Below are 13,831 nucleotides of genomic sequence, written 5' to 3'. Positions count from 1 at the left end.
TAGCAGGATGAGAGATGTGTTTTTATTCAACATGTGGGCGTTTAGCTGCTTCACGTCGACTTCCCTTCACCCGGGGAGCTCTAGAACCAGCAGAACAGTGATGGTTGGAGATGAAACCTCACCATGTAAAATAACCAAACCAACCAGCAGCCTGAGTCCTCATGACTTCAACAGCATCCATGAGAACAGAACTGATCCCTGAAGCAGATGATGGGACCTTTCCTGTTAGACTCGACCCACAAACATCACAACAGAATTCTTTTGTCTTGTGGAAGGAGCCTCCATCGTGTTGTCCGGTGGAAGAAGAACCCGACACTCCACCGCTCCAAACCCAACACGATACCGACCTCCGCCGTCGCGTCTGCGATGAGCTCACCCTTACGGTTTACAGAGGAAGGCAGATATGTTTCAACTGAAAGTGCAAAACCTTCGTTCAGAGGAGAACGCCGACCGAAGCTGAAGCTTGATGCAGGCGTGACTCAGCACGAGTGAGAGTTCAAAGAAAAGGTGTTTGTGTGCTTTATGTCTCTAAAAACAGACCTCCTGTGATAGACAGCAGAGGGATCTGCTCATGATCGTGTCATCATTTGTCATCAGAGGGAACGGCCCACAGATTCAAAGATCTTTAAATGACTTCAGGGGTAAATCTTGTGGAGAAACCAACAAAAACTGTGTTTCAGATGAGAATCTCCTTGTTTCCTGAGAAACGTGTGGCACACAGACTCATGACTTTAAGTTTGAAAATTCCTTTAAAACCTTTTCTCAGAAACTAGAAAACAAAGCTGAAAATAACAAACTATGTTTTCACCTCATGCATCATATAAAATATTCTCTCTTTCAGTATATTTACATGCTATATTACAAATTATAGTTTGTACAGTAACATTTCGATCTATGTCACATTTGTAAAGTTCGTTCTGACCAATGATTATTTTTGCACAAAGACACAGGAGCAGAGGAACACCTGCCAACGACCGTCTGGCTGTGGGCGGTCCTTCCCGTGAACAAAACGGTTTCTGTGTGAGCTCACACATGGGGGTGATGCTGCAGGACAAAAGGTTTCGACTCAGACGGCATCAGCAGGCCCAAACCTGGATCTGTCGCTCAGGAGTTTCAGGAGAGCAGCAGAGGATCCCCGTGAGAGGCGGGCCCGCCCATCCCGTCACTTCTCCGTGCTGCTCTTCCCGCGGTGCTCCATTTGTGGCAGGGTTCAGGGCGCTACTGCGGCTGCGTGGTGGAGCGGTCGGACAGACCGTCTGATCGGTGGGGGCCCAGGTGTTGCTGCTGCAGCTGCAGCTGCTGCTGCTGGGCTGCAGCGCCGAGGCTGCCCTGCTGCTGCAGGGGGAACGCCGCCTGGAGGATCAGCTGGGTGGACTGGTTTCCATGAAGGAGCGGAGACGCCTGAAGGAAAACATTCAGACTAGTTCAAGTGCACAAATAAAGCGAGAGTTGGAGAGTTGAAGTGTGGAGGCGACGCTCAACCTTTCTGTCATAACAGCTGCAGTCAAACTGAGCTCTGCAAACTTCATAAATGTGGCATTCTTTATGTTAAACAACTTCTGCTGCTGCTTCAGTGATCAGCATGGCTTTCTCTACACACAAAAAAACGTGTTTAAATGTATTTTTTAATCCACGTTTTCACCATCAGAACACAATGGAGTCATAAATAAATGTCGTGAAATGTTCGTACTGATTCAAGTTTGACTTTGTGAGATCGGTTCAGCAAAAAGAAAGAAAAGTAGTGAGTATATCTATATTTTTACTCATATTTCCTCCGCTGTAATTAGTGCTGGTTGGAATAATATTATTATTATCATTGGTTTGTTTTGGATTTGACTAAATGAGGGGTCCCCACACGCTATCAGAGGCGCAGATTTTTTTTCTCAATCTGGCTGACTGAGACCCACACAGAGCACGACTTTTAATTCCACCTTTCTGCGGTCTGAACTATGACGGGAGAGGAGAGAATATTCAATGGTTTCATTGTGTACATGCTGGTTCACTTTTTCTTTATTTCTTTATTATTCTTTTTCTGCATGTTTTTTGGACGTCCATAACTCTTCAGCTCTTTCATCTATTAAAATATTCAGCTCTTCTTATGCTAGATTTTTTGACTGGGCTATTTTTGGGTATAGCTAATATTTCAGCTACATGCTAGCTGTTCTGGCTAATTTAGGCTTTTTTCCGTTTCTTTAGGCTATTTGGAGTTTGGCTAATATTTTAGCCTTATGCTAGCTGTGTTGGCTAAAGTAGACATTTTACCTTTTCTTTGCCAATTTGGCATTTAGCTAATATTTCAGCTACATGCTAGCTGTTTTGGCTAATTTTGGCTTTTTCCCTGTTTTTGGGCTATTTTGGAGTTTAGCTAAATTCTGCCAAATACTAGCTGTTTTGGTTAATTTGGAATTTTTTCCAGTTTTTTAGACTAATTTGGCATTTTGATAACATTTTAGCTAACCCACATCAGAGAAGAAAACAGTTATGTGGCTCTCTCAAGAAACAGTTTGGGGACCCTGGTCTAAATGTTCTGTTAATTTGTTTGCATTCAATAAAGTAAAAAAAAAAAAGCATGAGAATCATGTCCAAATTGCCTTTAAATTCCAGGACACTATATAGTCCCAGACCTTATTGTTTTTTAGTAGAGATTAGGGTGGGAATTCTTACACAGCCTAAATGTTGTATTTATATTTTTTTCTGCAAAGTTGTGCACAAAATATTAACTTTTTTTGGTCACAACTTTGTATTTATGAATACGACACTTTTTTATGAATGTGTTTCTTTTTGACAGCTATCCTACCCCATGGATTCTTATAAAGACATCCTCCTGCTGCTGAACACAGATATAATCTGTCTTTTTTTAGAAGCCAGACACCTGTGACATCATTCCGTCAGGTTTCCATGAACTGTTTCAAGTTTTCACTGATGTATTAGTATCAGCTGATTCTAATCTGGTTGTATTTAATCTGGTCTCTGCCTCATAACGTGATCAACAGATGGGAAAAGTTTAATTCACATCAGTTTCTGGCACCAAAACACAACCAAATGGGTGACCACAGAGTCTGTCTGGAAAGGTATTTGGCCCTATTAACTAACTTGAAGGAACTTGCTGAGCAGAACTTCATCTACGTTTGGGGCGGGACTGGTACCTGCAGGAACTGTGGTTGCTGGTGCGTCAGCTGTGCTTGTCCCGCCTGCATGGCTGAAACCCGAGACTGCTGCTGTACCTGCTGCTGCTCCTGCTGAGAAATGCTGATGGACTGTGTCTGACCCTGCTGAGGGGAGAAGGCCGTCACCACCTGACCCATAAACATGGGCGTAGGAACCATGACGGCCCCGCACGCCATCTGCCCCGTGACCAGTTTGGTCAGCAGCTGAGGGCCTGTGGGAAACCTGCAGGACAGCAGCGAGCAGAGGAGAACTCCGTCAAATCAAAAAGATGATGGGAGGTTTTTAAAGTGACTCAGTTTACGATCAGATGACATTAGAATGGATTGAAGTGAAAGATCGACCTAATCTGAGCTGCACGGTCCTGTGCAAACGTTGCCAGAGCGGGGGTGTTGGCTCCAGTGTTCTGTGCCAGACTGGCAGCGATCTGGACCACATTGGCAGAATTTTGCTGGGGGATCATCACGGTGTTGTAGAGCGGTGCAGCAAGGGGGTTCTGTTGGGTCTGCAGAGTGACGGTCCTCTGCTCAGAGGATGAGAGAATCCATGAAAAGTTCATGTATAACTGAGGTGAGGCTTGAAGGAGAAGCTGCACGTTGTCTGACCTGTGGCATCGCTGCGCTCTGCTGCTGCTGAGGCTGGACAGCCTGTTGCTGCATGTTGTTCTGCAGCGGTCCTGCTGAGACCACCTGGCTCTGCACGCTCAGAACACCTGCCTGCGGTCCACTGCCCCCCAGGCTCCTCTGTGCAGACACCAGACTTTGTCCTCCAGCTGCTTTCTGCAGCAGCATCTGTAAGAAACCACAGAGAGCTCCAAAACGTCTGAACAGAAACTGCGGGTTAGTGTGCTGGCGTGCTCCTGCACCTGCAGACTCTGTCCCTGCACCCGCTGCAGCTCGTCTTGAATCTGCCGCAGCTCGTCCTGCTGCCTCTGAATGTTCTCCTCAATCATCCTAGTGCGGTGTTCCAGCTGGTCTTTCAGGTGCTGCATGGCCTCCACCTCTCTGGAAAACTGCATCTGCTGTCAGGAAATAAGAGAAAGCAAAAAAAAAGTTAAATCTCCATGTTTAGTTTACGAACCTAAAGACTCACTCCAATGAAAATTGAGTTTTTACCAGGTTCTTGTAGCATTTTTCTCATGATGAAGGACATTCATAAATGAATTTAAGATTCAAACTAAATTTCTGATATTTTTTTCATTCAAATTGTGTTGGATCAGGAGCAGACAAAAACCAGCTGTTTAAAAAATTCTATTCTGATACATCCATTTGCAGACAAATAGATCCATGGATGTCTTTGTTTTCCTCACCTAAGCTACCACCTGGTTCAAAACTGTGCGGTCGGATAGCTCTGACACTGCTTGCCCTTTTTTTGCTACGCTGATGTTAGCTTAGGGTTGTGAGGTGCTTTAAGCTAGCAGGAGAAAGCATAAAAACATAGGGCTGATGGGAAACGACCTGAGGCTAACTTCCATGCCAACAGTCCTGCTCTGAACTCTGGGGCAAATTTCTAATGAGCTTGTTAAATAGTGAAATAAAGTTTAACTAAACTCACTGGTTTGCTTCTGTCACCTTTTTTGTTTTTTCCACCTTATGGTTTTTTTATTTTGACCATAAACTGCATGGTAATTTTTAAAAGGTTACTAGAAACGCTTTAACAAAAGATACAAATACAGTTGGAGTGTGACTTTATTTGCTCAGCTCTCTTCAGTTTATGGTGAGAATACGGTGAAAGGGGTTTTACCTGGCTGCTTTGGAGCTGTTGCTGAGGCTGTTGTGGCTAAAAAGACATCACATAAAACCTGTTAGGATCCAGACCTGCTGAAAACCAAACACGACAGGAACTTTCAAAGCCGCTCGACTGACCTGACTGCTGACTGAAGCCCGGCGTTCCGATGTCGTCTCCATGGCAGAGGAAGTCTGTCGAGTTAGAGTGCTTCTTTCTCCCTGAAGCTTCCCGTGAGATGCTAGATTAAAAAACAAGCAGGATGAGGACATGGAGCCTGAACTCCAGGCTGTGGGCGTGATCAGCTGGCTGTCTTACAGGCAGGGTCAGACACATTGGTGTGGTGGGATTTGTGCGAGCTGCGGGATGAGGCTGAGGGGGTCCGGCTGTGACTGAAGCGCTCTAAAGCCTCCTTCAGACTGGAAGCGTTGAGTTGGGTCTCTGAACCCAAATCCTGTGGTTTCTGTAACAGAACGCCACAACACAGGTCATCCACTCCCCCAAATAACCTGACACACCGTAACGCTCATGGAGCAAAGGCCTCACTTTGTCAGCTGTGGTCTCAGGCGGCGAATCTTCGATCCCCAGCTCTCTGCGGTGATCTGTCCTTACAGCAGCATAACTGCAGACCAAACATGACAAATGAAATGCACATAAAATGTCTTCCTTTCAGCTTTAGTGAAAAAGTTCTTCCACAAACCTCACAACAGTGTGTGTGCAGACAATAAACTCCGGTCTGGAGTTCCACTGGTGATAAGTGATGTAGTAATGCGTCTGCAGCCAAATCCACTGCTGCCCTTTGGTGAGGAACCGATAATAGCAGGACTTTCCTTTGCCGTATTGCATTACTGCAGACAAGCAAAAACATTTGCTGCTACAAAACTGATGAGAACTCCAAAGAGACTGCTGACAGAGGAGCACTTACAGTGTTCGTGGCATTTGGCCAGAGTCTCCAGGTCGTCCACATGGTAGTAGTCATAACCTGATGTACCTAGGACTTCGAAGGGGAGGTAACCTATGATGGGAGGGGCTCTAGAAAATCCAAAGTGTTAAAGTGAATTCTCACTAGTGCTGTCACAACGATTATTTTAGCAGTCAACTAATCATGGATTATTTTTTCAGATTAGTCGACTAATCAGGTCAAGAGCAAACTGGATGTTAAATACACATCTTAACCATCATTAGCTTTAAACTAACTAAAAATTAGATAAATAGCATTACCTGTGATAATGCTAGTGTGAATGCTGTAAGCTGAATTTGGGCGTTGAAGATGCTGAAATTAATAGCTGAAAATGCTGAAGCTGATAGCCAGCTAAAATATAAAATAAACTCCAAATTAGCCTAAAAAACAGAAAAAAGCTAAGTTAGCCAAAATAGCTAGCATGCAGCTGAAATATTAGCCAAACTCCAAAATAGCCTAAAAAACAAAAACATCCTGAATTAGCCAAAACAGCTAGCATTTAGCGGAAATATTAGATAAAAACTACAAAGTAGCCTAAAAAACCCCAATAAATGCCAAAATAGTCCAAAAAGCTAGCATAGTGCCATTATAACTTTCAACTTTCCTACACTTTGACTCCATTTAGTATAAAGTAACGACTAACCAACGATTAAATTAGTCGTTGACTATTTTAATAGTCGACTAATCGTGGCAGCTGTACTTCTCACAGCATCTGAATTATTCTCGTGTCTCTGCACTTCCACAGAAAGTTTAGCCATCCTCCTAAAATGAGTGTAATGGGGGGACCTGTTATGTAAAAAATGCATGCCACCACAAAAACTTAGTTTGCTCCCACAGTCTTTGTGTGCACAACAGCAGGAGAACTGCTCCATCACAGAGATGCATCAGTCACACAGATGAGGTTTTTTCAGTGCAGCATAAAAGCAGCCGAGAGTGTTGGATGTCAAAATAAAAGCAAAAATTGCCATATTTTCCAGACTATAAACAGAGAGTTTTTTTGTTGTTTTTTTTTAAATTGGCCGGGGGGGCGACTTATAGTCAGAAGCGACTTATTTGTAATTTTTTGAAAACACAAATAGGCTCATATATTTGTTATTTTCCCACAAATAACCAAGAAAATCTGGCTACAGAGAAAAAATATGGCGCTCAAAAATTATTAGGCCGGAAGTCCCTCCCCCTGCCAGAGCCTGCCGCAATTAAAACATTGTTTTAAGCTTTCAACCTTTTTTCCCCGTTTCTTATCTCTGTGACAGAGAAAAATACGGCATTTTACAGCTATGATCAGTTGATTCACAGAGAAAAAAAACAGCCTTTCACCAGCTTTTTCTCTTGAGGTAAATAGGCGTAGTAATACAAATTTGAAAACATGTTAAAGCTATAGTTAAAGTCCCACTATTTGTCACACACCTAAGTGTGTGAAATTTGTTCTCCGCATTTGATCCATCCCCTGGGGGAGCGGTGAGCTGAAGACACAGCCGCGCTCGGGAACCATTTGGAGGTTTAACCCCCCAGTCCAACTCCTTAGTGCTGAGTGTCAAGCAGGGAGGCACTGGGTCCCATCTTTAGAGTCTTTGGTATGACTCGGCAGGGATTTGAACCCACGACCTTCCAATCTCAGGGCGGACACTCTGCCACAAGGCCACTGAGCTGGTAATTTTGTTAATATTGACTTGAAACGTTCTCTGTCCATTTGAATCTCATCTTACACACTAATCTGTTAGACAGCTACAGTTTTTCACATTTAAAATCATAAAAGCTGATAGTTTTAAAAAGCTTTTAAAATATTTTTGAAAGGGTTTCCTAAAATTTAGAAAATTCCCGTTTACACAACCAGCTTAACTTATGATTTTCTCTTCCGGCACGATCTTGCGTGTGACCAGAGGCCCCTCCTAGAGAGCACTGTAGGTTTGTGTGTCAGAATTTCCTTGTGACAGAAATGCAGAAGAAGAAGTGCCGTCCAAAACAAACATGGCTGAGAATCTGATCGTTCTCCTCATGAGCGTTATGTTTTTCTTTTTTTTTTTTTCTCTCCTTGGAGTAATACGGGACAGCAAGCCTTCAAACTGGGATACAAACAGACAGAAGAGCAGCTAAAAACAGTCATTCAGATGCAGCTCCTGCAGGCTAGAAGGTAACGAGACTTAAGAAAAAGAAAGACTGAAAAACCCAGGCATAGAGACCTGGTTATAGATGCTTTTGTGGAGCTCTTTAAAATAAATAACTTAACCTCTCAACATCATCCGTGTCTTCCATGCATTTTAAACGAGATATACAGTCAGAGCCTCCATCATGTAGCGATGAGGCTAAAACATGGCTTCTCCACACGCAATGGGAGCATCTAGTTTATTTAACATTTTTGGACAAACATTGAGCATTAAATTTAATGCACGTCAAAAGAGGCACCGGATCGAATGTGACGCAGGAATCACGTTTGGTGTCAAATGCAACGTTACGTCGAGCTTCATGAATTTGTTCATAAATGAACTTTTCTCTTAAAAGTGCGACTTATACTCCGGAGCGACTTATAGTCCGGAAAATACAGAAACCAAAAGCGGTGAGAGTTTGCATTTTATATCAAGTTTTTGCATGAATTTGTTTTTAGATCACTATGTTTCACCAGCTGCATTTCCAACTGAAATTGTGCAAATTGGACTTACGAAAATAAATTCTCTAAATGGAAATACCACTATTTCTAACAGAATCGCAAGTTTTTTGAGGTGGGGGAGGTGGAAATGGACATATTTCGCAAAACTCCAATGGATACACTTTTTTAAATTAAATGCACTTCTTGGTAGAAAGTGTCTGTTCTGAGCGCTGCACAGCAGGTGCCACAAGAGGTCCCACAGCTCATCATGTGGAATTGTTAGATCCACAGCTCCTTTGTAAAATCACCAACCAAGATTTCCCAAAATCTCTTCATCCATAGCCACTCCCACTGAGCTTGTCGCTCCATGGCCTGAAAAAGACGCTGACGTCTCCTTTGATAGATGAGTGCTGTGACAGAACTTTGGATGTATCTTGTCGTCGTCTTAAACAGAAAAAAGGCTCCAACTGCTTACTTGTTAAAATGTTTAGTTTTAGTGGTCTTCTCACGTGTTTGGGTCATTGACATACATATATAGAGATTGGCTCAGGGGTCTGCAACCTGCAGCTTTGGAGCCACATATGGCTCTTTTATCACTCCCTTGTAGCTCTGTGGTTGAAGAAAAAAAATGTTTATTTAAAAAGTAAGTGAATAACAAATTCAACCAATACATTTTGACACATTTTTGAGTGTCGTTTACCAATCTGAGGTGAGTAAGCACAGCCAGAACTTAGGCACACTGTATTATAAATTAGATTTTCTTTTTTTTTTAATTAAAGGTTTTTAGATGCACCTTTATGGTTTGAAAAATAAGGTAAGGATAATTTAATTAGCTTTCATTTAATTTTGGTTTGTTAGATTTACACATTTCTCAATAAGATGTAACATAAGATTTTAAAATACAGTTTTTTGTCTTTTTAAACACTGCTGACATTATGCTATACTGGTCCTTTGTGACAAAAGGTGACTTTTAATTTGAAAGGGAGTTGTGAACCTCTGTCATATGTTAAGAAAAGGCTATTTGAAAAAATATATTTGGGCTTTATTTATGCCAAAATAATCCAATAGTTAATTTACACATATCATAATAATAAAATAAATACTAATCAGTATCTGATTTTTCTAAAGGGTGAAGTTAGACTTTGTGTCTCCTTCTAGGTTGTTGAAAATCAAATGGAGGTCAGTAAGCAGACTGAGGCACACTGAGTTTTTAGGCTAATTGTCTATTTTTGAACCAATTCAAAGGCTTTAAGTGCACCTTGTGGCTAAAAAAAATCCTTAAAGGTCACTTAATTAAGGTTACATTTTAATTAGTTTGATTTACAAATTTCTGATTGGGAGGCACCACAAATGGGAAAATAACCATTTTTTAAATTACTCTTCACATTATACTACCTAGTACCTACTACAAATACTGCACTGTGATGATACCATGTGATACAGGGTCTTTTATTTTGAAAGGAAGTCACGTTGACCTCCGTGTCAAGTTAGAAACTATTTTATATTTAGATAAAAAGGCTGTTTTTGCTCTATGTTTATGTTTAATTTCTGCCACACGTGATAGGCGCAGCCAAAATGCACATTTCTTCATTGACCGGACGTTTTTTTTTAATACTTTCTATTTATTTTAATTTGTAACAAATATAGATCATAAACACATAGATGCAAGGCACTGTCTCACAAAAAAAAGCAATAGAACATGGGGCAATTTGATTCAGATACTCAAATTTAGTTAAAAAAAACAAACTATCATGCTTCTCTTAGTTTGAAAGCAGGCGATTTTCTTCAGCATCTTAAAAATAATTGTCCTTAAAGTTGTAAAAAGAATGAGAGCTTTTCCATGAGGTGAATTTTGCCCATGATTTGAAGCCACTGAACATCTGTGGGGGGGTCGGGTTTAATAGCAGTTTTTACAAGCAATCGTTAGTTTTTTGACAAGATATCAGTCCTCTTTCTTAATCACACCGTTGGGTAGCAGTCCCAGCAGTAAGATCTGGGGGTCTTTTGTAACCCAGTACACCTTCTAGTGTTTTAATTACACTGTCCCAGAATATCCCCAGCCTTTCACAAAGCTTAAATATGTGTATGTGTATTTACATGTCCACACTGTCTTATAGCTATATTTTGGTTTGGTAACAATCTGTGGTGTTATGAAGGATCTGAGTATTATTTTCCATCCGAATTCCTTCCATCTACTGGATCTGGTTTATGTTTGTTGTGTTTTACACAAGTCAAGCCAACCATGTTCCGATAGTTTCATATTTAATTATTTTTCCCATTTTGATCTGGCTAACGCTGAGTTATCATTTTGGTTCTGTAGCCCCTTATATAGTCTAGAAACAGTAGACTGTTACAGAACCCTGCCTAACCCCTAAAAGACTTTGAGGTGTGGGATCATCCTGTGTCCTAGATTTTAATGCAATTCGGACACAAGGTGACTTTTCAAACTTCTAATATCCGGTAACTCCTTTGCTGAAGTTAAAACCAAATAAATGCGAACATTTTACAAATAATATTTATGAATCTACTGTGAGGATGAACACTTGGAGGATTTATAAAAAATACTAATTTGAACACTTGCTAATGTTGAAATTTATTTACATTTAAATACATTTTTTAAATGATAATTGGCTAAGCACAATGCATTGTGGTCTAAATTCATCAATTTAATGAGTATTAGTGCAGTGCTTTGCAGCAACATCTTTCAGAGAGGTGGATTTTTTGCCTCCTATTTTTTGGATTAACCTTTTTCACACTGGGGAAAGTCCATTCAGAGGGCACTCCCCTTCAGGAGCGGCCCGTCATCATTCACAGTTTCACATTCATACTGGGAACTCCCCAGTACAACCACAGATAACCTGTGGCCACTCCCCAGCTTAAATGGAGCGTTTAAGGTCAAGTGTCTTGCTCAAGGGCGCCACAGTGGTGTGGAAAACAAACACCATCTTATTCAGGTTAAACCCTGTCTGTACGGGACATGAACTTTCAAACCAGAACAGCCCATCACTGCCAGACTGATTGAACAGTTTGTGGCTTGTGTTCTGGTGGTGCTCCAGCTCTCCAGAGGAACCACCCACTGCAACGGCTTAAGTGAGCGGTCCACAGTGAGACAAAGAAGCTGACACGCTAACCTCAGCCTGCAGGGGTTTCATCAGCAGCTCAGTTACTGAAACAGCAAAGTTGGAACACAGTTGGAAATACTAAAAAAAAAAAAGCACAATACGTTTTTTTGACTTTTGTTTGCTGCTGTTCACAGCAGATCACTGCAAACAGACCAGCATGAGTCAGCATGCAGCCGCTGGTCAAACGGGTTTAGCCTGTGATGAGTCCGTTTGATAGATCCTCATTCAGCACCATGAAACACTGAGGGAGCAGACATGCTGGTGGCTAGCAGCAGGTCAGGTCGCCCCGACTGTTCTTCTAAAGCAGGGGTCGGCAACCTTTAACAATAAAAGAGCCATTTGGGCTCGTTTTCTACTGATCAAAACCTAGAAGGAGCCACATGGATTTACTTTAGCCTTTAAGAAATTTGGATTTGCATTCTTGACCTTCTGATTTTTAAATAAAAAATATGAATTATGTCTATTTTTGGCACGAACAAAAGAAAAAATATATAATTTTTGGCTTTCAGCAGATTTTTTTTTATGTGAATTAAGTGAAGCATTTTTGGCACGAACAAAAGGAAAAATATAAAAAGCATCTCTCAAAATTTATTTTATTTTTTTTTACGTTTTTACCTTTTACCTTCAGTAGAGGCCAAAGTAGTGAAAATCTAACTCATTGCTCAATTACTAACTGAACTCCAAATTAGCATAAAATTCCTCAGTAAATTAAATCAGACAAAAATGTTAGCATGTTGCTAAAATAAAAGCTAAACTCTAAATTAGCTTAAAACCCCTAAGTGGACAGCAAATCAGCCAAAAATGTTAGCATATTGCTAAAATATTAGCTAAACTCCAAATTAGCATAAAATTCATCAGTAACCTAAATTAATCAAAAACTTTAGCATGTTGCTAAATTAGAAGCTAGACTCTAAATTAGCCTGAAAACCCCAGTAGACAACAAACTAGCAAAAAACGTTAGCATGTTGCTAAAATTAAGCATTTTTTTTTGAAAATTACTTTTTATTTATCTTCATTCAGAGAGCCACAGGTTGCAGAGCCCTGCTCTAAGCATTTCAGTCTGTCGGCTAAAACCATTAAACTAACGAGCCACAAGCATCTCTAACAGAAGCAGGAACAACATGTCAGCGACCACAAAGCTTAGCATCTGTAAACCACACCAAGACTGAACCGTACCTGTGGTCCAGGAAAAGAAACTTCCACTCTAAACTGTGTCTGGAGGTGAATTCTTCATTGGGTTCCTCTACAGTGCACAACTCCTGTGAGAGGTGAAAGAAATGAGGTCACAGACATCATCTAACCACCTTTAAAAGTACAAATAGCAGCCAGTCGGGTCTCACAGGTGTCTGTTATTTTAGAGCCAGGCTCCAACAGTGACCATGCTCCTTTGTGCTGATTTTAGGCTAAATATAAAAACTTGAGTTGATTTCTAGGACAGTTTCTGCAGTTTATTAGAAATTCACCTCTGAGCTGTGGGGCAGAATTATTGGTGCAGAGTAAGCCCTCCCCTTTCCCATCATCCATCCGTTTACACTCTCTCCAGCTAGCTTACAGCCCCTCAAAACCCCATGCTAACATTATTGGCGCAAGAAATTACAGATCAATTCCAGCTAGATCCAAATTGTCTGACAGTGGATGGAGCAGAAGGGGAGCTTGTAACCTGTCGATTGTAGCTTCTAGCTTTTTTTAACTGCATTTTTTCATCTGCTCCTGACTCACCACAATTTGAATAAAAAAAAGACTCAGAAAAGTCATTTTTGTTTTCTTTATACGTCTCCTCCATCATGAGAAAATGCCACAAGAACATGTCAAAAACACTAAAAACTCTTTTTATTGGAGTGGGTCTTTACACCAATAACACTATTATTATCCTTCCTTGGCACATTAAGGTCAAACAGACAAACAAAAACCAGAAGCGGGCTCTCCTCCTCACCTTGATAAACTGTGGTTTGGCCAGCCTCACCGTGGCAACCAGACAAACTCTGCCCTCTAAAGACGAGTGAAGGGAGCGCTGGATCACTCCCTCAAAACTACTTCTAGTACAGTTAGGCACTGGGGGAGACAAACAGAGAAAAGTTCAACTTTTAAAATGAAACTTAAAAAAAAAAAAAGTGTTTTAGTGGAATTTACCATTTTTCAGGAGCTTGAAGTTTCCAATGAACCGGACATATTCATACATGGGGGGCTCTTTGGGATCGACGGCCCCTCGGAGCATGTGACAGCAAAACTCTAGGTGATTTTTTGCTAGTCATGGAGAGAAAAAAAAGAAAAAAT

At 41.1% G+C, this 13,831-nt stretch overlaps 1 protein-coding gene across 1 annotated transcript in view; it reads right to left on the bottom strand.

Moving 5' to 3' along the window:
- Positions 1-13,831, bottom strand: part of LOC112136976 (circadian locomoter output cycles protein kaput) — a 32,244-nt gene continuing 18,413 nt past the window's right edge. The window contains exons 10-23 of the mRNA XM_024259056.2: positions 13,688-13,801; positions 13,491-13,609; positions 12,734-12,816; positions 5,816-5,922; positions 5,591-5,738; positions 5,437-5,512; positions 5,209-5,353; positions 5,031-5,131; positions 4,909-4,944; positions 4,031-4,186; positions 3,771-3,956; positions 3,510-3,688; positions 3,147-3,390; positions 1-1,401 (exon numbers count right to left, since the gene is read on the bottom strand). Of these exons, the coding sequence (XP_024114824.1) occupies positions 1,219-1,401; positions 3,147-3,390; positions 3,510-3,688; positions 3,771-3,956; positions 4,031-4,186; positions 4,909-4,944; positions 5,031-5,131; positions 5,209-5,353; positions 5,437-5,512; positions 5,591-5,738; positions 5,816-5,922; positions 12,734-12,816; positions 13,491-13,609; positions 13,688-13,801 (1,877 nt within the window). The 3' untranslated portion in view covers positions 1-1,218. The remainder of the gene's footprint in view (positions 1,402-3,146; positions 3,391-3,509; positions 3,689-3,770; positions 3,957-4,030; positions 4,187-4,908; positions 4,945-5,030; positions 5,132-5,208; positions 5,354-5,436; positions 5,513-5,590; positions 5,739-5,815; positions 5,923-12,733; positions 12,817-13,490; positions 13,610-13,687; positions 13,802-13,831) is intronic.

This window comes from Oryzias melastigma, linkage group LG4, assembly GCF_002922805.2.
Source record: "Oryzias melastigma strain HK-1 linkage group LG4, ASM292280v2, whole genome shotgun sequence".
Classification (NCBI taxonomy): Eukaryota; Metazoa; Chordata; class Actinopteri; order Beloniformes; family Adrianichthyidae; genus Oryzias; species Oryzias melastigma.
The sequence above is the reverse complement of the archived record's forward strand: the minus strand, read 5'-3'. Positions and strand labels throughout refer to the sequence as shown.